This window comes from Petromyzon marinus, chromosome 57, assembly GCF_048934315.1.
Source record: "Petromyzon marinus isolate PM22_M1 ecotype Great Lakes invasive population chromosome 57, UKy_Petmar_22M1.pri1.0, whole genome shotgun sequence".
Taxonomy (NCBI): Eukaryota; Metazoa; Chordata; class Hyperoartia; order Petromyzontiformes; family Petromyzontidae; genus Petromyzon; species Petromyzon marinus.
In genome coordinates, this window is record NC_133723.1 from 6,107,723 (window position 1) to 6,134,109 (window position 26,387).

Consider the following 26,387-nt stretch of genomic DNA (forward strand, 5'->3'; position numbering starts at 1 on the left):
ACGAGGGGGTGGGTGGCCAGCACCACGCCCGACCGCCTTTGTCTGCCCAGTGGCGATCTTTACACACCGCACCAGGTACTCGTTTGAGGCTGAGTCGACCTAGGAGAGGCCCGGGACCGGTTCAGATAATCGTCTCTGGTGTTGGCCGTGAGCGGGAATCGAACCCGGGTCGCCGGGTTGATAGCGCAGCTATAAACACACACACATGCACACACACACACACGGACACACACACACGCACGCACACACACACACACATGCACACACACACACACGGACACACACACACGCGCACACACACACACGCGCACACACACACGCACACACACACACGGACACACACACACGCGCACACACACACGGACACACACACGCGCACACACACACGCGCGTGCGCGAGTTGTGTTGTAAGGGGCGTTCGGTAATGGGTGTTTGACCACGCCGGCGGGGGCCCACTGAGTTGTGGCGCTGATGTTCATTTCGGACGCCCTCTTTTGGCCGTGGTCAGCTCGTTCCGCGTTGGGGGTGATGCTGGCAGTCGTGACACGGGCTATGTGTAAGACCATCAACCCGCAAAATGTTTTAACAGCTGACTCCATGCAGCGACAGCTGTGGACGTCATCGAGTTGCGGGGGAAGAGGGCCACGCGGTCTTCAAACTGTCTCCGTTTCTATTCTCTCTGGAAATAAAGATTTAAGGAGTTCAATAAGAAAATAAAAAATACAAAAAAAACTATCTTCATAATGATCATAAAAAAAGGTTTTTGGGTTAGATCGCGTTATTCTATAAATGTGTCGTAACCCTCCACTACCCGACACGGCCAATCGGCAAAAAAGTGTCACGTTGACAAAAGACAATTATATACTTAGCTCTTTCGATAAAGTCACGTTGAAGGGAAACAATAAAATAATAAAATATATATAAAACAAAAAATTCTCACGACGATTTATGCAAACCGACACACCTGATGACGACCGTTTGTGTTATGGTCGAAACGTCGTGAGAATTTTATTGTTTTATATATATTTTATTATTTTATTGTTTCCCTTCAACGTGACTTTACCGAAAGAGCTAAGAATATGAATTACTGCAGTCACGAAAGCTTTAAATCAAAAAGACAATTAGTTCACTACTTTAGCCCCACTCGGTGTGTTGAAGAGTGAATCCACAACATTTATAGTTTGAATACGACGTTTCGCTGGTAATTACATCCAGCAATAATCGGGCAATTCGCCAGAATTGAATCTTGGCCAGCGATCGTCTCTGATGTCCGTGCTGAGCCTGCGGTGGATATTCCACGGTCGTACGGCGAGCATCAGTCCATCCGTCTTGTGGTGACTTTGCCATTTGAGTGGCAACAGTCTCATTTAGCCTACACGTCCACCGAGACTTCACAATAAGTCCCGATCAACCCCATCGTGCTGCTACTGCTGCCGCTGCTGCTGTCACCATCCTAGAATCTCACGCAGATCCGGAAGAACGCTGCTAGCGAAAAAAAATGCAGCCGTCCAGAATAAAAAAGAATCATGAACACCTCATTTGAGACCCTAACATCGCAGCTCCTCTTGACTTTGACATTCCTCCTCCTAAATGTTGACCTAAAACTTACTTTCGTGACTTCAGGAATTCATATTCTTTGATTCTTTCGGTAAAGCCACGTAGATGGAAAAATAATAATACTAAATAAAGTGAATAAAAATAATACAAATAATAAAAAACAACTCCTATGGTAAACTGGAATTCCATGGTAAACTCGACTCCCATGGTAAACTGGAATTCCATGGTAAATTCGACTCCCATGGTAAAATGGACTCCCATGGAAAACTCACCTCCTATGGTAAACTGGATTCCGATGGTAAACTGGAATTCCATGGTAAACTCGACTTCTCTGGTAAACATTGGTCCAACGGTTCCCAACCACATGCCAACGTTGACCCAACGTTGACCCAACGTTGGCACGTTTGCTCGGTGGTATGTGCTATTAAGAAGGGTGTGGGGGCATAGCCCGAAACGTCGCCTATGATATATTTCTTCGTTTTAAGACGATACAGTGTTAGTCAGACGGAACGTGTGGAACGTGTGTGTAGTTATCATGTGCTTGTACAGCACTGACGTGCAACAGTAGCATCATAACAACCAGAGATGATTATTATTCCTAAGGGGGCGTCCATAAATGACGTCACGCGATTTTGGACGATTTTTGATTACCCCCCCCCTCGTCACACGACGTCACAAAAAGTCAGACCCCCCCCCCCCAAATATGCCCCCCCCCCAAATAAAACATGCTTCAAATCGCTTTAAACTATTGTCATTGTAGTGCGTATTTAATGTGGCGCTGCACTCTGATGTTGTAGGAGAAATAATTTATATAAAAAAGTCTATTTAATTAAGTAGAACGTGTTGTCTATATTTATTTAATATATTTATTAAACAGAGATGATTATTACTCCTAACTAGAGATGATTATTACTCCTAACTAGAGATGATTATTACTCCTAACTAGAGATGTTTATTACTCCTAACTAGAGATGATTATTACTCCTAACTAGAGATAATTGTTACTCCTAACTAAAGATGATTATTACTCCTAACTAGAGATGATTATTACTCCTAACTAGAGATGATTATTACTCCTAACCGAGATGATTATTACTCCTAACTAGAGATGATTATTACTCCTAACTAGAGATGATTATTACTCCTAAATAGAGATTATTATTACTCCTAACCAGAGATGATTATTACTCCTAACTAGAGATGATTATTACTCCTAACTAGAGATGATTATTACTCCTAACCAGAGATGATTATTACTCTCAACTAGAGATGATTATTACTCCTAACTAGAGATGATTATTACTCCTAACTAGAGATGATTATTACTCCTAACTAGAGATTATTATTACTCCTAACCAGAGATGATTATTACTCCTAACCAGAGATGATCATTACTCCTAAACAGAGATGATTATTACTCCTAACTAGAGATGATTATTACTCCTAATTAGAGATGATTATTACTCTGAACTAGAGATGATTGTTACTCCTAACTAGAGATGATTATTACTCCTAACTAGAGATGTTCATTACTCCTAACTAGGGATGTTTATTACTCCTAACTAGAGATGATTATTATTCCTAACTAGAGATAATTGTTACTCCTAACTAGAGATGATTATTACTCCTAACTAGAGATGATTATTACTCCTAACTAGATATGATTATTACTCCTAACTAGAGATGATTATTACTCCTAACTAGAGATGATTATTGCTCCTAACCAGAGATGATTATTACTAACTAGAGATGATTATTACTCCTAACTAGAGATGATTATTACTCCTAACTAGAGATGATTATTACACCTAACTAGAGATGATTAACACTCTTAACCAGAGATGATTATTACTCCTAACCAGAGATGATTATTACTCCTAACTAGAGATGATTATTACTCCTAACTAGAGATGATTATTACTCCTAACCAGAGATGATTATTACTCCTAACCAGAGATAATTATTACTCCTAACTAGAGATGATTATTACTCCTAACCAGAGATGATTATTACTCCTAACTAGAGATGATTATTACTCCTAACTAGAGATGATTATTACTCCTAACTAGAGATGATTGTTACTCCTAACTAGAGATGATTGTTAACCCTAGCAACTAGAGATGATTATTACTCCTAACTAGAGATGATTATTACTCCTAACTAGAGAGGATTATTACTCCTAACCAGGGATGATTATTACTCCTAACTAGAGATGATTGTTACTCCCAACTAGAGATGATTATTACTCCTAACTAGAGATGATTGTTACTCCTAACCAGAGATGATTGTTACTACTCTTTGGTTCGATTGGGTAAAGTCACGTGACTTTACCCAATAGAACCAAAGAGTATGGATCCTAGCAGTCACGAAAGCTTTAAATCTAGAAATGATTATTACTCCTAACTAGAGATGATTATTACTCCTAACCAGAGATGTTTATTACTCCTAACTAGAGATGATTATTACTCCTAACTAGAGATGATTATTACTCCTAACTAGAGATGATTATTACTCCTAACCAGAGATGATTATTACTCCTAACCAGAGATGATTATTACTCCGAACTAGAGAGGTTTATTACTCCTAACTAGAGATGATCATTACTCCTAACTAGAGATGATTATTAATCCTAACCAGAGATGATTATTACTCCTAACTAGAGATGATCATTACTCCTAACTAGAGATGATTATTACTCCTAACTAGAGATGATTGTTACTCCTAACTAGAGATGATTGTCAACCCTAGCAACTAGAGATGAGTATTACTCCTAACTAGAGATGATTATTACTCCTAACTAGAGATGATTATTACTCCTAACCAGGGATGATTATTACTCCTAACTAGAGATGATTGTTACTCCCAACTAGAGATGATTATTACTCCTAACTAGAGATGATTGTTACTCCTAAGCAGAGATGATTATTACTCCTAACTAGAGATGATTATTACTCTCAACTAGAGATGATTATTACTCCTAACTAGAGATGATTATTACTCTCAACTAGAGATGATTATTACTCCCAACTAGAGATGATTATTACTCCTAACTAGAGATGATCATTACTCCTAACTAGAGATGATTATTACTCCTAACTAGAGATGATTATTACTCCCAACTAGAGATGATTATTACTCCTAACTAGAGATGATTATTACTCCTAACTAGAGATGATTGTTACTCCTAACTAGAGATGATTGTTAACCCTAGCAACTAGAGATGATTATTACTCCTAACTAGAGATGATTATTACTCCTAACTAGAGATGATGATTATTACTCCTAACTAGAGATGATTATTACTCCTAACCAGGGATGATTATTACTCCTAACTAGAGATGATTGTTACTCCCAACTAGAGATGATTATTACTCCTAACTAGAGATGATTGTTACTCCTAACCAGAGATGATTATTACTACTCTTTGGTTCTATTGGGTAAAGTCACGTGACTTTACCCAATAGAACCAAAGAGTATGGATCCTAGCAGTCACGAAAGCATTAAATCTAGAAATGATTATTACTCCTAACTAGAGATGATTATTACTCCTAACTAGAGATGATCATTACTCCTAACTAGAGATGATTATTACTCCTACCTAGAGATGATTATTACTCCTAACTAGAGATGATCATTACTCCTAACCAGAGATGATTATTACTCCTAACTAGAGATCATTATTACTCCCAACTAGAGATGATTATTACTCCTAACCAGAGATGATTATTACTCCTAACCAGAGATGATTATTACTCCTAACCAGAGATGATTATTACTCCTAACTAGAGATGATCATTACTCCTAACTAGAGATGATTATTACTCCTAACTAGAGATGATTATTACTCCTAACTAGAGATGATTATTACTCCTAACCAGAGATGATTATTACTCCTAACTACAGATGATTATTACTCCTAACTAGAGATGATCATTACTCCTAACTAGAGATGATTATTACTCCTAACCAGAGATGATTATTACTCCTAACTAGAGATGATCATTACTCCTAACTAGAGATGATTATTACTCCTAACTAGAGATGATTATTACTCCTAACTAGAGATGATCATTACTCCTAACCAGAGATAATTATTACTCCTAACCAGAGATGATTATTACTCCTAACTAGAGATGATTATTAGTCCTAACCAGAGATGATTATTACTCCTAACCAGAGATGATTATTACTCCTAACTAGAGATGATTGTTACTCCTAACTAGAGATGATCATTACTCCTAACTAGAGATGATCATTATGTTTCTTCTTTTAAATCCTTGTTCAGGATGTTGCCAGGATCCCATCGCACTCCGCGGTGATGGGATCAGGAATGCGTGACGTCATCAGGTGGGTCTGCGTGCCTGAACGGTGACGTAAGAGTGACGTCGCTGCGAGTGCCACGTTAAGAAATCCGCGGCATAACATGCGCCAATCGTTTCATTCAATAAAAACAACAATCGCGATTTGAAATAAGTTAATTATAATTTGTTGACTACGAATACTTATTTCGGTTGAGTTGGGGGCGTTGGTTAAAAAAACGTGTTTATAAATATTCTTGGTTCTTTCGGTAAAGTAAGTGACGTAGAAGGGAAACAATAAAACAATAAAAATATATTGTTTTATATGTTTTATTTTATTGTTTCCCTTCTACGTGACTTTTACCGAAAGAACCAAGAATATGAATCCCTGCAGTCACGAAAGCTTTAAAACAAACAAAAAAAACCCCGTGTATATAAAGTTAACGCTTTCAGGAAGTAGGTGGTGCTGGTGGTGGTGGTCCTGGTTGTGCTGCTTCCGCGGATTTCGTCTGAGGCGCCCGCAGAGCCGGCGAGGAGACGTCGCCTCTCGCCGGGCTAATGGCGAGCTAAGCCGCCGAGTTCTCCTCCACGTCGCCTGCACCCTCCCTCCTCTCGCTACGGACTATCCAACTTGAACACCACACCACAACACACACACCACACACACTTCAACCCACACTCTCGTCGCAGCGTCTCAAGAGGCACAAGGTTAGCGTGGTAAGTCTTTGCGCGCCTCTGCGATGATTTCACCGCTGGATTGACAGCTGCTTTCGTTCCTTCCCATCCCCTCCTGCCTCCCTCCCAAGCCGCTGCCGCTCGACTGTTCCTTGTCAAGCCACGTCAGTTCATGATGTTTCAATCGCTCCATCTCTCTATCTCTCTCACTCACTCTTGCGGAGTTGTGTCCACAGCAGCTTCGCCTCTGCGTTCTGTTGAAAGTCTCTTCAATCCTCTACCATCATCCCCCTTTCTTGTTGTGTTGGGGCCCAGACTCGCCGCCTCTCCCCTCGCCTTTCTCCACCGCTGGATGGATTACCTCTCTCTCTATATACAATGTCGCGTGCGTTCTCTTTAACCCCGAGTCTTTGAGGTGCTGTGCTTGTGCGTGTGGGGGTTCATTGTAAAACACGAGAATGTGTGAGTGTGTCTGCGTGTGTGTACATTGTTAAGGCTAGACAATCGATGTTTGCGCTAGACAGTCGATGTTTGCGCTAGACAATCGATGTTTGCGCTAGACAATCGATGTTTGCGCTAGACAGTCGATGTTTGCGAGTTTGCCGCGGAGTAAGTTAAGTTAAGCGCATTATGGTTGGTTGTTGTTTTTTTTTGCGTTAGATCGCGTAAATGTGAAAGTGTTTGTGTCGTTGAAAGACTACACCAACCGACGCGGCCAATTTAGTGTGAGGAGTGGGGTGGTGGTGTTGGTGTTTGTGTCACGTAAAGAGAACGTGGCCAATTCGTTACCAAGTACAGCGCTACCTGGTATGTGTGTTGGGAGAGCAAAAATCCACAACGTCTGCAATCGCGTGTCCGACGTTTCGCCGGTCATCACAAGGAGCACCGTCAGGCGGGACAGGCCACAAATCTGGCTGTCCCGCCCGATGCTGCCGCCTGATTGTAAATGTTGTAGTGGGTTTAACTCTCCGACACACAACCGATGTTGCTGTGCCAGCAACGAATTGGCACGTTTACTTAACACAGACTTGTACATTGGCTGTGTCGGGGTGGTGGTGGAGGGTTTAACGACACAAATATATTTACGCGATCTAACCCCAGTCTTTGCTGTTGTTGTTGTTTTGATTGGATATCATCGACGACGAAGTTTGTGGTGGAGAGATTCGCGTTTACCGGCTTTTTGCTCGGCGCGGGAGAGCGAAGCCTGCGGTCTTTCCTGATTTTCCGGCCGGCTTTGGGGTGCCGAGACGCCGCCGGGAAGCGAGGTGAGGGGGGGTGGTGGTGGTGGTCTATGGGCTAAAGGAAAATAGCATAAAGCGTCAACCCATCACGGTTTAGCCCCTTATTCTTGTACAGGGAAATTGAGTTGTCAAATCCATACGGCGTACGGGCAACAGACTGTTGTTGTTCATTTTGCTTGCGTTGCCTTGTGATGGGAACTTTGTGTAGGATGCACGTTGAGATCGATCAGCAGCACGGGGTGACCAATAAGATCTGAATTGATCCGGAATAAGATAGGGCACTGATAAGGGCTTGACGGGTATGAAACATCAACATATAGAAGCAAATGCATCTTGTTGTGCGCGCGCGCGCGCCGGGCTGACTAATACGCGTTTACAATTTCGTTCACGAAAGGCAACGTTTACGTTATCGCCGTGCGTCGCTATATTTCGTGTAATGTGGGGAGCCCGTAGTGTGTTAGCGCCACGCTGCGCTACGGACCTAGAGACCCGGGTTCGATTCCCGCTCACGGCCACCAACACCAACGCTGACGATTTTTCTGAACCGGTCATGGGCCTCCCCTAGGTCGACTCGGCCTCAAATGAGTACCTGGTGAGATGTGTAAAACATCGCCGCTGGAGGAGACGAAGGTGGCGTGGTTTTGGCCACCCACCCCCCATCGTGTGCCGTGCCCGCCTTGATAGGTGCTCGCTGACAGCACTTGCCCCAACAGTCTTTACGAGGGATATTTGTCTATGTAATGGTTGGTGTGTGTTTGCAAACTTCGTGCGAAGCGACAATACGGCGAAATTGTATGGGTACTGGCCATGATGTGTCGCGATCAATCCCACTGACTTTCCTTTAACGGTCAAGATGATATCCTCTGCTCTAAATGCCCCCCCAATATATTGCTATAAAATAGATTTCTGTTTATATGATTGTGGTTATGGTTGTAATTTATTAATCCCTAATCTCTGCCATTACATGCAATGAAATAAGAAAAGGTAAAAAAGAAAAAACAGAGCAATGTAATACAATACTCTATTAGACATTATTGTAAAAAAATATCAAAAAAATCCATCCTATGTGTTAGTGAATTTATAAATATTTTAGGCAGGAAATGGCAGGAAATTCGTTATCAAATTTAGATTTTTTTTTACTGGGGGGGACCCCCGGGACCGCCTGGAAGATTTGGTCCCCCTCAATGTTGACTCCATGGCTACGGCGTTGCAGTGACGCAATAATGACCCCGGCTCTTCGCCATCAGGATCGTCGTCAACAACCGTGGTCAATCCACTGCTGGATGAAGGTGTCATCAATCCGTCACCTCCCGCCACGGTCCTGTGATACAGCAATCCACCCAGCATCTGCAGGTGAGCTGGTCGCGCATGGCTCCATCTCTTCGGTGGACTCCACATTCCCAGCTCTTATCTGCTAATAAATAAAGATGATGGTGATGTTGATGATTAGCAAAGACCCACATATACATAAGGTCCAAACTGAATCACAGTATTCTATGTGCAACGAAACAAAGTTATTCTTCGAATGTGTTTGCAGGAAAATGCCTTTAGTGATCTTTTTCATTAACCTAAGATACTTTAAATTGCATACTCGTGCAGTGCTTCCCTCTATTCTCAGAGACATGCAGCTGTCATTGAGTGCAATTGATTGTTCACCTTCGCAATACCCCATGTCAAGAGTGCTTACGTCAGAATCCACAACATGCAATTCGTAAGAGGCCGTGTGTGCCGGTCGTATGCTCACGGTACGCTCATTTCAGTTACGTCAACCGAACTGCAGGAGCGAGGACCGACATTGTTTGTTGTTGTTGAAAATCCAACAAAGCTGTCAAAATTACGGAAGGCAAATTTTATTCCTTGAACATTTATATCGAATTGCTCGTGGAGGGTTGTGAATTATTGCATGCCTCGTGTTTAATTCAAGCCAACCACGGGTGCCCCACTCGTTAAAATTCCAAGCGTGTTAAAATAACCCACAGCTGAGGAACATAAAGTTAATATTAACTCCACATATGCATGCAACAACTGTTATTCAGTGGCTGCTTGCATGATCTCGTACATTGCGCCGTTTTAAATTGATGAGTGGAATTAGTCGAAAGGTATTGGAACAAATTATCTGGCGAGTCGTTGGCAGTTGTGCACAAGCACAACGTTACAAAATAAACCTTCAACACATAAATGGAAATATTAGAGGTGATGTTTTTGGAAATGCCCCTTCATCATGACGTGCGTTTACAAAGAAGGGCCATTGCCTGAAACGTCTCTTCATTGGCCCTTCATAGGACACAGTCACCGCCCTGAACATCGGCTCTTTTCATATGGTTCCTTTCACGTTAAGGTATTGTAACATCTTATTCATGCAGTTGATGACTTCCTTTGCAAATATAAGGGAATTTATAGTCAGTCGAAATCCTGGTTATAAATGAGCGGGGTATTGTCCACTGCTGGTTGAAGGCGTCCTCTGCTCAATGAAGGCCTCCGCATGCTGTTGCCGTCCATCGTGCTTTCGTTGCCACAATCCATCATGAATTGATCTCTCAACGTTCCGTTCCGTTGGTGGTCACCCATTCCCTTGGGCTGCCAATGTCACGTGCTGTGTTCCGCCAGTAGATTGATACCTTCGGCTGGTTGGTGAACCAAATTCATACCGCAGTTAAGTATAAATGTCGTAGATCGTCCATTTGAACGTTCATCATCCGTTGTCCCACACACGCACGCTCTGTTGCAGTGTAAATCTCTGGGCGTGTTCAAGCGACGCCCGCGGTGTTTGATCGGAAAGGGATGGCACCGAGGAGGGCGGACTGACCCGCGACCCCTTACCCTGTCGCCACTTCTGATACCCTCGCCGCCACCGCCGCCGCCGCCATGACCTTCAAGCAGACCAACATCGAGGAGCTCTACGACTTCTCCGAGGAGCTTGGCAGGTGAGTGCTGCACAACAACCAACAAGGACGTGGGGGCGGGGGGGCAGATCTCCCGTACTGGAAAGAGCTTCGCAGATCATCGGATTCCTCCTGCCATCTAAAGTCTAGGTTTTGCCACGGCTATTGCTTGGCACAAAGTGCTTCCCGTGCCCCAGTAAGTTTATGGAGGAGTCGCACTGAACGAGATGGATGGGTAGCTCGGAGGTCTGCCACCGCTGCTATATAGTGCCACTTTTTTGCGCCACGGTGGTTAGGAGATGTTAACTACCTCACCTGGTATGAAGGAGGTCGTGGGTTCGATCCCGACCTTGACGCCTGTATATTTGGAGTTTGGTTCAGTATTTAATTTTTATACATTTCCAATCCGATAATGAAACGATATGGTGGACTGCAATGTGTTAAACAATACTTTCGGTGACAGGGTGGGTTGGGTGGGTCATTTATGGTGCTTGCAGTCTGGACCAAAAGTCATGTGAAGAGATTTCGGTGATGGTACCGATATCCAATTCCGTGGCCCGTGATCGGGCACTGCTGTGAGACGGGTTTTGAGTTAATACTTTGTGACGTGACACTGATAGCACAAAATGGATTAGAATCGATGGGAGAGATAAAAAATATATACAAACTAGGCTTCCCCATAACTGTTGCAGGTGAGATCAGGGTGTCAGTCCCATAGCTGAATGGACATGGCTAAGTGAAACATGTGGAGCACAGAGGCTATTCCCCAATTATAATTTTAAGATGAAACAATATTTGGCGATACTGGTTTTGGCAATTGTGCAAAAGAACACAAATGGAAAAAAAGAGCGACACAACAAGTTTGTCAACAACACTGCCGACATTTCGGGCAATGGCCCTTCTTCATAGCATGTGCCTCGTAGCGTATGTGCTATCAGGAAGGACTATTGCCCAAATTGTCACCTCTTACACATTTTCCCTTTCTGACAAACATCTTCAGTTTTTTTGAAATTTAAATAGGATAATAAGCCAAAAACTGTTTTTATTCTTTCGCTAATACAAAAAAAACCCTTTCAGCTTAACATAAGCTACCGCATGAACACACATGGAAAACAAGTAAAGATTTTGTTTGCAATTATTGTTAAACGCTGAGATGGACTTTGGCGGCGAGGGTGGCCCTGCCTCACTTGTGACTCCTGTCCACGGAGCATTAACGGTTAGCGTGGTCGCTGCACCGCTCCGCCTGTGCCTTACGCCGAGTGTTGCCATGGCAGGCGCGGTCACGTGGCAGCTGTGCCCCTGGCAACAACACCGGGCCGTTGAGGGTGTTTGACGTGCGTCACCACGCTGGTCAGTGTGGCATACGTGAAGCAGGTGATACAGTCCGCCACTGATGTTAGCCATGGCTGGGATTCCAACTCGGGTCGCCGGCAGGTTCATAGCACAGTGCACCTGTGGCTGCTACTACGTTCACAGTATCAGCATGAATTCCTAACATTCGCCAAGGAAATTAAATATTACACTTGTAGTTGGCAGTGGCCCATAAGCACAGGGAAAATCAAATGCGCTGGCATGCATCCTCAACGCTGCCTTATACCACAACGTTATCTCAGTGGGCTGTTGCTTCAAGATGTACTGCCTCTCATCCACGTTACACCCTCACTCACCATCACATTCCAACTTATTCTGCCTTTCCTATCCAAGCAACATCAGCTCCATTCCCAGTCCCTGTACCTCCATCCGTCGCCTCCCTCACTGACCGCCGTCAGCTTGCATTTTGAAACGCTTTATAAATCCAAAATAGAATAGAATAAATTTTGATTTAAAGCTTTTGTGACTGCAGGGATTCATATTCTTGGTTCTTTCGGTAAAGTCACGTAGAAGGGAAACAATAACATAATAAAAATATATTGTTTTATATATATTTTTTTCACATTCCAACTTATTCTGCCTTTCCTACCCAAGCAACATCAGCTCCATAAAAATATATTGTTTAATATATTTTTTATTTTATTGTTTCCCTTCTACGTGACTTTACCGAAAGAACCTAGAATAGAATAGTTTAAGCAATAAATGTTCGCGATCGTTTTGTTATCTTGCTCAAGACGAGCATATAGTGAATTAGATTTTCGTGCAGTAAACACGAGCTGTATATATATATACACACACACGTGTGTCTACCACACAAGAACTGAGTTGACCCTTTCTTTCCACCGCACCTTGCAGATCTGGCATGGAGCGTTTGCAGAGCTACAAATATAGAGCGATTGAGTTGCAGAACCTGTGGCGCTCATAAGCGCACATTTATTATTAGGTCGGGCATGCACGCACGGGCACAACTTTATAAATGGGGACACCTTCTTGGGAAATCGTCCCATTGAAAGTGATCCAGAGATGCAGGGAGCCCTACGCCAGCTCGGGTTGCCACTCGTTCCGTAATCCAACCCGAGTCTTTCCTCCTGGACGTCACCCGCCAATCCGAAATGCCACCGGGGGACGGGAGGTGGGGGACGCGGCGTTGTTGGCGGGGGGGGGGCGGGGGCGGCGGGCGGTGGAAGCCGATGATGTTTTGTCTGATTGTTTTGTTTGGCCTGTGCCCCGAATTACTCGGGAATGTTGTCATCAGAGCTCGGAAGCCAAGCCAGGGTTGAGCTTGATGAAGCGCATGTACGTGTGACCACCGTGGGTAAATGGGTGTGTTGTGTGCCGCGTTGCTGCCCTGCACGTGCCTTGTCCCGCATCTGCGCCGCCCCCCCCCCTCCCCCCCCCCACCGTCTTCGGCAAACCAGCAGTGGCGAAGAATGCCGAGGTAACACCCATGGGCTCGCACGGGCATGCCGCGAGGCATTGATTTACTCGCAGACGTCCCAGCCGGCCACGCGTTTGACGCCCCGTAAAGGCCTGTACACGCGTACAGTAAAACCTTGGATTGCGAGTAACTTGGTCTGCGAGTGTTTTGCAAGACGAGCCAAAAATTTAACTAAATATTAATTTGATAAACGAGCGAGGGTCTTGCAATACGAGTAGTAGTACGTGTACACGCTTTGTACTGCCGAGCGTCACGGGATCACAACTGATATACGGAGTGCTTTGGATTACAAACACGTTTCCGGAACGAATTATGCTCGCAATCCAAGGTTTTACTGTGCGTGCCTTAGCGATTCCTGCCATGCACACTTCTCCCACCCGCCACCCCTTTACCACCAACCACCCCCAACACCGACACCGCAGCGGGCAGTTCGCCATCGTGCGCAAGTGCCGCGAGAAGAGCTCTGGCGTGGCGTACGCCGCCAAGTTCATCAAGAAGCGGCGGTCACGCGCCAGCCGCCGCGGCGTGAGCGAGGAGGAGATCCTGCGCGAGGTGGACATCCTGCGCGAGATCGCGCACCCCAACATCGTCACGCTGCACGACGTCTTCGAGAACCGCACCGATGTCATCCTGCTGCTTGAGCTGTGAGTGCCGCCGTGGCCGCTATCGCCGGAGCCCGGCCTCTCTGTCCGTCGTCGAGAAGCAGGACAATGCTGCGGGGGGTGGGGTGACGTGTGCGTAGGCATCTGGAAAATCATCAGAGGTGGCTACCCAATTGTATCGGAGGTCGGAACGCTGAGCTGGCACCGTTGAGTTCCTGCTGCATTCGAATCTGGGTTTCATCCGCCTGCGATTAAAGTCAGCCCGGTTAGCGATGAATGCCTAAATAAATGAGCAAGCAAGTGAATGAAATAATGATTTCACAGCCTGCGAATTGTAAATATCCATTTCACTCTCGTGCGACGGACGTGACTTGTAGGTGTCCACCGCGGGGAGATGTGCCAATTTCTCCTTTGATGCCATGATCTCTGCGACTTCCGTGATCCCCTCCTCACCCCCAGCGTGTCTGGCGGCGAGCTGTTCGACTTCCTGGCGGAGAAGGAGTCGCTGACGGAGGAGGAGGCCCTGGACTTCCTGCGGCAGATCCTGAGCGGCGTCGACTACCTGCACGGGCGCCACATAGCACACTTTGACCTCAAGGTGACGGTTCAGGGGTCACCTCCGTCGTCCTTATTTTAACAAAGGGGCTGGACTTAGTGACGGTGGATTGATTCTTTGCGTTATTCTTTCAACTTTTTTTTCTACCAGGTAAGGCCCACTGAGCTATTTAGCTCTTTTTTTTTTCAGAAGCGACCTGACCACAAACGATAGCTCAACGAAGTGGCTTGTCATGTGGAAATGAATAGCAGCCAAATACTCTAAACGGGTGATGTTGTATCTAAATGTGGAAAGAAAAACCGGAGGACCCAGAGAAAAATCCATGTGACTACGGGGAGAGAGACACGCAAACTCCAAATATACAGCAGCGTCAGGGTTGGGATCGAACCCATGACCTCCTGCATACCAGGCGAGGTAGTTAACATCTCCTAGCCACCGTGATGATGATGAGAGAGAGACACGCAAACTACAAATATACAGCAGCAGGCGTCAGGGTTGGGATCGAACCAACGACCTCCTGCATACCAGGCGAGGTAGTTAACATCTCCTAGCCACCGTGATGATGATGAGAGAGAGACGCAAACTACAAATATACAGCAGCAGGTGTCAGGGTTGGGATCGAACCCACGACCTCCTGCATACCAGGCAAGGTAGTTAACATCTCCTAGCCACCGTGATGATGATGAGAGAGACACGCAAACTACAAATATACAGCAGGCGTCAGGGTTGGGATCGAACCCACGACCTCCTGCATACCAGGCGAGGTAGTTAACATCTCCTAGCCAACGTGATGATGATGAGAGAGAGACACGCAAACTACAAATATACAGCAGGCGTCACGGTTGGGATCGAAGCCACGACCTCCTGCATACCAGACGAGGTAGTTACCATCTCACCACCGCGGACGTTAACGAACGAACACCGTATCGGTGGCCGATAACGGCATGACAATAACGAGGGTTCACCTTTACCACGCTCGGATGCTGCGACGCCTGAACGTGCTCTCCTCTTGCCCACGCGCCGCCGACGTCAGTTCGCAGGTCCGCATCGGGAAAGGCAACATCGACGCTTGCATTTGGCGGAGGAAATTTCGTTTGCGGGCCCGTATGGAAGTGGCAGTGCCTCGCTTGACCGTGGGCCGTTTCAAACGAATTTTGCGTTGCAGTATCTTACCGCCCACCCCCCGCCCCTGACGTAATGGCAAATGAGTTACGCCCCGGATACCCGGGCGATCCCCGTCGCTAAACCGTCGCGCCGTTTTTCTGCCCTGCCGCGATTTGCCGCGCAGCCCGAGAACATCATGCTGCTGGACAAGAGCGAGCGACGTCCGCGCATTAAGATCATCGACTTCGGACTGGCGCACAAGATCGTCGACGGGATGGAGTTCAAGAACATCTTCGGCACGCCCGAGTTTGTCGGTACGTCCGGTCCCCGTTTGGCCGCCGTTCTCAATCTTTGTCGTCTACCGCTCTCCTCTCTTCTCTCTCTTTCTGCTCCTCCTCCTCCTCCTTGCACTCAATCCACGCGCTTTCGCTCTTTCTCTCTTCTCAACCCCACCCCCCCTTCACCGGAACGAACTTTCCCCCTCCACGTTAAGCGGTCACCTTCACTCACTAAGCTTCCGCTCCTCACTCAAAACTCGCACTTCTTGATTCCTAGCCCACCCCATGACCCCCACCTTAATCTCCCCCGCATTACCACCACCACCACCATCACTGTTCCCTCTTCATATTCTCATTACATGGCTATCACTCATTGACCCCATTTATTCATTCAATCCGTCCGTCATTTACCGTCATCAATTTCGCTTTTGCCAAATTGATTTTCCCCCAATTGCTTCCTCTCATCTATTTCGTTCGCCTTATCTCCGCCATTGCAATCATACGTTGTACCGTTGATCATTCTTTTGTCAAGTGCCTTGCTTTAGGCGTGATATAAATTCCGTTAAGATAACATTTCCCCCCGATCATCGGTGCCAATTTCGCGACCGTCGCGATCGACTCACAGTGTAATGTCAGAATCAGAATACGAATTTTATTCCCCAACGTTTTGCCACTTCCCTGTGCCACCTGCTGTTGCGGCTCTCTCTGCCCACCACTTTTTTGTTATCACAGTTTGACGAGGCGACTGCACCTCTCAATGTCCACTCCCCCGAATGTCCCCGTTTAACGTAAAAATGTTCCCGCGTTTGCCAATGTATCACGGGTAAAAGGATGCAACTCTCTCTCGTACGGCCGTCTGCAATTCCCTAATCTCCAAACTCCGCAGGATCCGGAATGCCACTGGGCAGACTTGAGAGATTTGGTGGAAGTCACCGTACAAATAAATGTAAATTATACTGCTAGGAACGAAGTTGTAAACTGAGTGTACCAGCCTGCAATAGATTAATGTGTCCATCCGTCCGTCCCCTTTCAATACTTCAACGAAGTGAAATCTCGTGCTGTTGGGTGTAAAAATTCCAATGTTCCTACCAGCCCACCCTGCAGGGACCTGTTTATTTTTGCTTGATCTCCCGCAAATGAGATGACTTCACCTTGAAACTCCCGTCCCTACGCTGGTTCCCAACCCAATCCCAGTTCAAGAATGAAGGCCCGATTCGTGCGTTGGGAAGCAAACAAAAGAGAGTGGCTTCTGCGGGGATTTTTTTCGGGGCATTAAAATGGCCAAAGAGGTGGGGAAAATATCCATAACTTGTCTCCTTGCCGTCGGCGTACGACTTCACCCTCCGAGCGAGTGTTGGGGCAAATGTTGGCGGAACGCCATTTAAACCTCGGGGAACACTCCGTCCTAGCGGAGTTACTGGAAAAAGGGGGTATAAACAGGGCGATCCATCAAGCTTAAGAGTGGCCCCTTCACCGACGCTCGCGTTAGCATCTCGTTCTTTCGGAGCTGATGAACGTGGTGAGAGCGCAGCCATGGCAGATGAACGCCTGCCGCGAGATGCCCTGAGGTGTCACGGCTCGCGTGGCGCTTAATCTGCAAAAACACTCGTTCGCTTTGGCACGTTTGGGAGGGTCTTTGAGCGTAAGCTCTTGGCTTCCGTTTATGAAAAAAAGGTACACGTACAGCCCTTTTTGTCACTGTTCGCCACGCTATTGTCATTCTTTTCGTCACGCCGGTTCATTGCGGGGTCGGTGAAGGCGTCGAGCATAGGCTACGCGGGAGCACGAAAGTACAGCACGGCTTTTGATTTTGCTGGACTGCCCTCTGCTCTCTGCACAGTAGCCGCGGAGCCCAGAACACACCTCCCCATCCACGGTGGCCGCTCATTCAACCGCGTATCCGCGATCCGACGGGGTGATTCGTTCGTGCGCGCGACAAATGTTAATTCTTCTGTCGTGTTCCCGTCCGTTTGTTTTCATTCGATGAAAACAGCTCCTGAAATCGTGAACTTTGAACCGCTGGGGCTGGAGGCCGACATGTGGTAAGATTTAACCGTGGACCTAGAGTTTGTATTTTTCTGCAGTCGCTCTAAAATACACACAGCCCTCTGCCTTGTGTTGTTTTTACACTTTGATTTATCTGCTCTGCATTCATGATGCGTTGTATATCTTTTAAAGTTTTTGTTGGTGTGGCTTTTTGAAGTAACCAGTTTGATTTCTTTGAAATCTTTAAATTGCTAATTTTTGTTATTTAATTTGCACACGTTTACTTTGTGTTGTTGTTTTTGTTTATAGGAGTATTGGCGTAATCACATATATTCTGTGAGTATTAGCACACGCGCTTTTGTTTTGCCTATATTTGCCTCCTCATGCATTTTACCACTGAACTCGCAACCACAGTCGATTGCCGATTACCTGCGTGCAGATTATTCGGACCGCGAATTAACAGTGCTTGAATAATATAGGTCAGAATAGGTATTTATACCGGAGGAATCCGATGAGCTATGAGGCTCTCTTTCACAGATGTCCAGGTGCGTGCTGGTTTAATTCCTGAGCTGCTCCTCACTCATCGAGGGTCAAAGTGGCTCATTGCCCACGTGGCCACGGGGGCGGCGGAAAGTGAATTGATTACTTGAAGAAGCGGCGAACGCAGAAGATGTTTTGTACGGCTTCATCCCCGTTCTGTATCGCTAAACAATAAATATATAGGGGGCCACGGTGGCTAGGAGATGTTAACTACCTCGCCTGGCATGCAGGAGGTCGTGGTTTCGATCAGGACCATTGACCCTAATCGAGGTTTCAAGTGCCCAGCAAACGCTGCTTCTTAAGCTCCGTTCTGTATCGCTAAACAATGAATATATAGGGGGCCACGGTGGCTTGGAGATGTTAACTACCTCGCCTGACATGCAGGAGGTCGTGCGTTCGATCCCGACCCTGACGCCCGCTGTATATTTGGAGTTTGCGTGTCTCTCTCTCCCCGTGGTCGAGTGTATTTTTCTCCGGATCCTCCGGTTTTATCTCTCCACATTGAGAAACACGCGTTTAGAGTTATTTGGCTGCTATAAATTTCCACGTGATAAGCCACTAAGTTGAGCTATCATGTGTGGCCAGGTCGCTTATGAAAAACAGCCACTATATAGCTCAGTAGGCTTTACCTGGTAAAATAAAAAAATAGTTCATGGTTCAAATATGGTTTAACAACTAAATTTCAACATGACTGAATCTTGTGCAGGTGTTTGCGGATGTGCTGTGTAGCCCTCCGATGTGCTTTCAGGTCGTGCTGCGTGTTGTTGTTCGGTATGATGTCCGACGTTCCGCCCCCACGTACTAAGAGCTCCTTCAGCACGTGTAGTGAAAAACGTCCCTGATTTGTACGGCGGCTATCGAAATTACTCGCAACCTGAAAATACATTTCTTTAGCACCCTGTCAAAGATTAATGGCAAATTACTCAGACCCAAAACCTTAATGATGAAAAATAATAATAATAATAGGTGTTTACCCTTTTTGGGAATTAAACAGGAGGTGTTAAGCTATTCAAACACCAAATTTATACCTTTTGCAAGGCATCAAAATTCCATTAACCACACATACTTATGGAAAAATATGCAAACAAACATGCTCTGGTAATCTATGGGCATTGTCTTTGAAACTGATTGGTCTACACCAGAGACAGCAGCCTCCTTCATGGCCTAGTCTCATTTCCTGTGCCAGATCAGGCAACGCCAAATGTTACAAAGACATTGCAAGTATCAGAACACTTACGGCTCGGGTCGAGCAGTTACATCTACGGAACCTTGGCGGTGCGGTGCGCTTGCCGCAAACGGCGTCGCCCTGTCCAGCACCGCCGCCTTCTCCTTGCCATCTTCAGGAAAGGTCGATTTCCAAATCACTCCACCGCTCCACGGTTGCCACGTCCACCGCGCCCGGTCAACCTTTTCGGTTCCACTGCCGCAAGGAGGTGGGGGCGGCTGTTCGCTGGGCGGCCCCGCAGCCGCGTGTGATGAGAGGGTGGTGGCGCGCGTGCCAGAACGTGCCAAAATCGGCATGCCAAATTGATCGTGGCCAACGCACACCCGCGCCGGTTAATTCTGATCCCAGCTGATCAGTCCGACCCCGGGGGGGCCCTATGTATGTGAATTCCTGATTAGTTGTCATTCTGCAAGGGTTGTCTGGTGTTGAGTGTGGGAGGGTTCCTGCTGCCGTTGATTAGTGAGGAGTCACGTGCCAGTCCATTGAGCCTGATCCAAGCCAATCTGGCTAGCTTGGGGCCTTTGTACACAGGTCACCGATTCATCTTGCCAATGTGAAGCAGTCTGATCTCAGCGTCGGGCTTCCTGCTACCATGCAGTAGTTATTTGTCCGTGAGCCCAGGCCAGATGTTTCACTTATTTGGTACTGCACAAGGAGGCGTAACTTTATCAGTTCCAATTTCCTTACGTGGCCAATAACAGTGAATCATGTAATCACCATAATAAAAAAAAATTGGTTAGATCGCGTTTTTGGGTTACTTTGGGTTACGCGATCTAACTCCAGAAGCCTCTATTATTATTATTGTTGGTCGCGAAAGCCTACATTTCATGTGATAACTGTTTAAGATGGGTAAATCTAATTATTAGCTCGTAATATGCACGTATAAATTGGATCTACGAAAGTTTTACTACGTTAGGTGGCACCGGTTTCTGCTCTGGCCCACGGACTACGTGAGCTGATTGGGCTTGCTCTTACGCTGGGTGGCGGCAGTAGCCAGGATAATCGGGCACGATACCATGAGACGGTGCCACGGAGCGATGCCAAGACTTGAGAATTGTTGTCATCTTCCAACGCTGATGGTGTCGCTGCGATTGCGGTGGCGATTGCAGTGGTGATGGCAATGGTGATGGCGGTTGCGGCGGTGTCCCGGTTGTTGTTTCAGGCTGAGCGGCGCCTCTCCGTTCCTGGGCGACAGCAACGAGGAGACGCTCGCCAACATCACAGCCATGAACTACGACTTTGACGAGGAGTATTTTGGCCAGACGAGCGAGCTGGCCATCGACTTCATCCGCAAGCTGCTCGTCAAGGACCCCAAGTGAGGAGCCGCGTGCGGCGCGAGGGACGAAGGGGCTTGCAGTCGTGGTAGTCTCGTTCGTCTACGAGGAATGAGTTGGGCAACTCGATGTTTTTTTTTGTTGGTCTAACACCGGTGAGAAGAGGCGATAAAGGGAGGCTGTCTCTGGTGTACTCCGATCGGTTTCAAGGACACTGCATAAGTTATTACCAAAGCGTCCAGAATAGAGTGTTTTTTTTAGTTAGATCGCGTAAATATAACTGTGTAGTTAAACCCATCACCACCCGACACGGCCAATTAGTAAGGTTTATCAGGTAGCACAAAACGTGCCAATTCATCACTGGTACAGCACACCGGAATGTTTGAGAGTAAACTCACAACGTTTACAATTCGAGTACGACGTTTTTCCAGGATTGACAGCTAGCATCATCCGGCGATAGAGTTTGCATGTTTTACTCCAAGTCTGTCTGGTTAATGCAGACTTGATGCCTTGTAATCGGTGTCTATTTGGAGTTTCAACATCTTCACACCACCAGTATTATTGATTGGAAGGGGTAAAGCATATTCTTTTGTTTTGTATTCATCCAAACATTAGCCGGGCTCTAAAAAGCCTGCTGAGCTTCCAGAATGTGCCAGATCTCGTCACATCCGAGATGTGACGAGATCTGGCACATTCTGGATGATTTAGTCACGGGCTTGGAAGAAGATGACGATCCTTTAACCAAGAAAAACTTGAACAGATTCTTTACCGAGAAGGGGGGGGGGGGGGGTCCCTGTTACGTCGTGGCGTCTGGCCAATTCTTTCGACGGACGTTCGACTTCGTGCGGGAGGTAATCGGAGAAAACCCGGCACGCGTACGAGAGGGTAACGCTCGAAAAAATCCGTACGGGGAAGGTCGGCCAACCTCCTCGCTCTCACGCCACCAGCGTCCGGCGTGTGAGACCGGACGACGCCACAGATCTGACCAACGACTCGCGCAGCTGATGTGAGCTTTCTTCTTCTTCCAGGAAACGTCTTCTCATCAAAGACACGTTCATCCACCAGTGGGTCAAGGTACGCGTCCTTCAGGGTTAAGCTGCTCCTTTAGCCTAAGATGACGTTGGGAGTGAATGGAGGTGAACGGAACCGGGCCGCGTTCCCCTGCTGCTGCGCGCACGCAATCCGATTCCGTCGCTCTTGCCGCACCTTGACGCCAGACGCGGAGAATCTTTTATTTTTTACGAAACCAAATCTTCACCGTCATCGTCACGATCATCGCGACGCACTGCTGCCGGCTACCCGTAACGTAGCCCCCCCCTCCCTCGCAGCGCCCCGTGTCAACCTTTGTTTGCGTCCAAACGCCATCCAGACCGAACCCCCCACTTAGTCTCTGGCACGTGATGGTTGGGTAACATTCTGGGGAGGTTTGGTGGTGGGCAGTCGCATCGTGCCACTGTTTGATCTATTTGAAGGACGTTTGTCTGCCGTTCTGCTTGTACCTCGAGTATCAAAGTGTAGTGCAAGGATGGGCAGCAATCCACCACGGGCCAGCAGGAAATAGTATTTTGATGGGAATGAAAATGACAAGGATGATGATGATGATGACGATAAAACTAGAGGATGAACCAATACTCCGTCGTCATCGTCGTCATCGTAGTCGTCATCATTGTCGTCGTCATTATCGTCATCGTAGTCGTCATCGTCGTCATCTTCGTCATCGTCGTCATCGTAGTCGCCATCGTCGTCGTCATCATCGTCGTCGTCATCGTAGTCGTCATCATCGTCGTCGTCATTATCGTCATCGTAGTCGTCATCGTCGTCATCTTCGTCATCGTCGTCATCGTAGTCGCCATCGTAGTCGCCATCGTCGTCGTCATCATCGTCGTCGTCATCATAGTCGCCATCATCGTCATCGTAGTCGCCATCATCGTCATCGTAGTCGTCATCATCTCCACCCTTCCCCCGCCACCACGAGCCACGCACAGGTGCACGGCCGTGTGGCACCAGGGCAAGCAGCCGGCCCTGGCGCAAGCGGACGATGTGGTCGCAGGCTGGCACTCGTATCATGGTGATCATGAAAATGACGATGCCGGTGACGACGGCGTCGACGAAGAAGCAACCTTTAAGGCGAGCCGACGCGCCGATCCACTGCTAACCCCTCCGCCCCTTCCCGCCACCACCGCCCGTCACGCACGCACGCACGCACGCGCACGCACGCATGGCCACGTCGCACCAGGGCAAGCAGCCGGCCCCGGCGCAGGCGGACCGCGACACCAGCAAGAAGGAGCGGCGCCGCCTCAAGCCGAGCCGCCTCAAGGAGTACACGATCAAGTCGCACTCGAGCATGCACCCCAACAGCACCTACGTGGACTTTGAGAGGTTCACGCGGGTCGTGGAGGAGCTGGCCAGTATGGAGGAGGGCCTGGGCGCGCTGCAGAAGGGCCGCCGGCGCCTGCGCGAGGAGCTGGGCGTGCTGCTGGCCGCGTGCAGCGAGACCGAGGTTCACCAGCGGCAGGCGGGCGAGGCGGCGCGCCAAGAGATGTCGCGCGCCCGGTTCGTGGATGCGGTCGCTTGGATCGCTTCTTTGCGCTCCCACCCGCACTCGCCCACTGTCGCCCACACTAACCCGATGTCACCTGCCCTCACCCACTGTTACCCGCACTCACCCGGTGTCACCCACTGTCACCTGCACTCACTCGCACTCACCCGAACTCAACCTACTCTCACCCGCACTCACCCGAACTCAACCCGCTCTCATCCGCACTCACCCACACTCGCTCACACTCGCTGTCACCCAACCTCGCCCGCTTTCACCAGCTCTCAAATGTCACTTTGTCACTTATTCTCTCCCGTTCTCACTCGCCCTGATCTACTTTGTTTAATCATTGATTTATCAGCGCACTTCTACTTTTGATTATCAACTTATCTGCTTTGAGAACCAAAGTGAATAGCACAGCGAGCAGTCCACAAAACAGCAGCCAATAAAAAAACATCCTTTCCGAACCTGCAAGCTTGCGTTTTTTGAGACGGCGTGACCTAACGTCCGTCACCGCAAAGAAATAGATGTTGAGCAAATACGAGACACTGTGCCTTCGGTGCTTGTTTGGGCAAGGTGAAGCCTCCAGAAGTGAGGCTTGCAGGCAAATTCGTCATCCATTGACAGTAACATACCTGGGGAGGAGTTGGGAGGTCTCAACCTTTATGTACGTATATGTATTTATATTGAATTTCTTTCGCACCGTACGTAGCCACCCGTGCTAATCGGAGGTGCGGGGCAAAGACAACAAATGAAACGCAAAAAGCTGTTATAAAGAAATGAGTTTTCAATCTAGATGTAAAAGTTGCATAGCTCCCAGTGGCTTACTCATATCGGAAGGAAGAGCGTTCCAGACGGCCGCAGAAGCGCATCCGCAAAGCGCCGCGCCGTACTGCGACCAGCCAAAAGCCACCGCCGCCGCGATGATCGGAGTTCACGCAACGGTTTACGCTTCCCGACGAGATCAGCGTGGTATCGCCACCGCCCGTTTGTGTACGTGCTCTCACCCGTTGCGACTCGTTGACCTCCACCCGTACGGCGTCTCCCCGCAGCTACGAGGCGCGCAAGGCGGACGAGGGCTGGCGCCACGCGCGCGACGAGACGCGGGCCCTCGACGCGGCGATCACGCACGTCGAGGGCCGCATGGGCCGGCGCCAGGCGCAGCTGGAGGCGCTGGCGCAGGAGGTGGCGGCCGAGATCACGTGGATGCAGGAGGTGCTCGGCGAGGCGACCGCGGCGGCGGCGGTGGCGCCGCTCTCCATCGCCGCCGGGATCAACGGAGACTCGCACTGCTGAGACGCCGGGGACCGGGCCGCCGTGACGTCGCCGAGTTTGGTGTCGATTTTAACTTGGGGGGGGGGGGGGGGGGGGGTTCCGTCCACCGTTTGCGGTGGGGCGCCGCATGGTGGCTGACCGGCTCGGGCAAAGAGTCTCGCGTTTGGTGCGGTCGTCGGCGGGGAAGTGGCTTCTCGGGTGACGGCTGTGGGACTCGCTCGACGTAGGGCAAAGGGGGATGCATTTGCAGCGGAGACATCCACGGGGGACCCTTTGACTCTTGAGACATCATAGACACCTGCGTGTATGTTGAACTTCTTTCGCACCGTACGTAGCCAACCGCGCTAAACGGAGGTGCCGGGGAAGGACTGAAAACTTAAAGCAACAAACTTGATGGCACCTTTCGTCCGCATTTACTTTCGCATATATCGACCGATGTGCTATAGTGAAATCTAAAGCCCCTGTTGCGATAGCAACATAGGTTGTCTTGTTTTGCTATAGCAACGTCGGTAGAGCCAGTTACTGCAGTGAAGTCCATAAAGGCCCATTTACCATGGTGAGGTTTGGGCACCCATTTACCGCAGTGACGCACAAAACCAATTAGTTACATCAGTAGACCTATCTGCCATCAGGACATCAATATACCCATTCGCTATGATATCAATAGTTAACTATTAATCTGTTCGTCACTATCGATGTCGAGTATCCGACAGAACCATGATAGCAACATTTGTAGTCCAGTTTGGCAACATTTTTACATCATATTCTTGGTTCTTTCGGTAAAGTCACGTAGAAGGGAAACAATAAAATAATAGAAATATTGAGCAATATTTTATATTTTTATTATAAAACAATATTTTATGTATTTATTATTTTATTGTTTCCCTTCTACGTGACTTTACCGAAAGAACCACGAATATGAATCCCTGCAGTCACGAAAGCTTTAAATCAAAATCTTTACATCAGTTTACTAATCGTGTCATCTGTAGACCCGTTTAATGTGGTGATGTTCACAGAGCCCGACGGCTCAATGATTTCTGAGCACTTTGGAAACGGTTAATGGTCTTTTTTCTTTTAAGCCGCACTTTTATCTTTTTACATCTGCAGAGCCGTTTTCTCTCCCAGCGAGAGTGCCGGAGAGAAGGGGGGGGGGGAGTGCTGTTGGGCTGATCTGGTGGCCAGCTTTGTACTTTCAGAATCGGGAATCTTTATTTATACTGCAGGAGGAATGCGGCGAGCCATGAAGCTCTTCATCCACAGGTGTCCTGTATGGGCGGGTCGGCAGGTTACAACGGCAAACAATACAACATCTAGAAAATGCTAAGCAAGTCGTGAAATATTCTTGGTACTTTCGGTAAAGTCACGTTGAAGGGAAACAATAAAATAATAATATATATATAAAACAATAAAAATTCTCACGACGTTTCGACCATAACACAAACGGTCGTCATCAGGTGTTATGGTCGAAACGTCGTGAGAATTTTTATTGTTTTATATATATTTTATTATTTTATTGTTTCCCTTCAACGTGACTTTACCGAAAGAGCAA

General features: G+C 47.5%; 1 protein-coding gene across 3 annotated transcripts; it reads left to right on the forward strand.

Annotated features, from left to right (window-relative positions):
• The first annotated feature begins 5,696 nt into the window (after window positions 1-5,696).
• On the forward strand, window positions 5,697-24,929 carry DAPK3 (death associated protein kinase 3). Of its 3 annotated transcripts, XM_032975873.2 has the most exons (13): window positions 5,898-6,572; window positions 7,678-7,795; window positions 9,019-9,124; window positions 10,500-10,695; window positions 13,885-14,106; window positions 14,524-14,662; window positions 15,909-16,038; window positions 17,996-18,044; window positions 18,298-18,324; window positions 20,916-21,068; window positions 22,056-22,101; window positions 23,264-23,580; window positions 24,616-24,929. In XM_032975873.2, the coding sequence occupies exons 4-13, from the start codon at window positions 10,637-10,639 to the stop codon at window positions 24,857-24,859; spliced, it is 1,386 nt and encodes a 461-aa protein (XP_032831764.2). In that variant the 5' UTR covers window positions 5,898-6,572; window positions 7,678-7,795; window positions 9,019-9,124; window positions 10,500-10,636; the 3' UTR covers window positions 24,860-24,929. The 3 variants fall into 3 exon arrangements, with proteins under 3 accessions (XP_032831767.2, XP_032831764.2, XP_032831766.2); XM_032975876.2 differs by lacking the exon at window positions 18,298-18,324 and having other exon boundaries at window positions 5,697-6,572; XM_032975875.2 differs by lacking the exon at window positions 7,678-7,795.
• The last annotated feature ends 1,458 nt before the right edge of the window (window positions 24,930-26,387 follow it).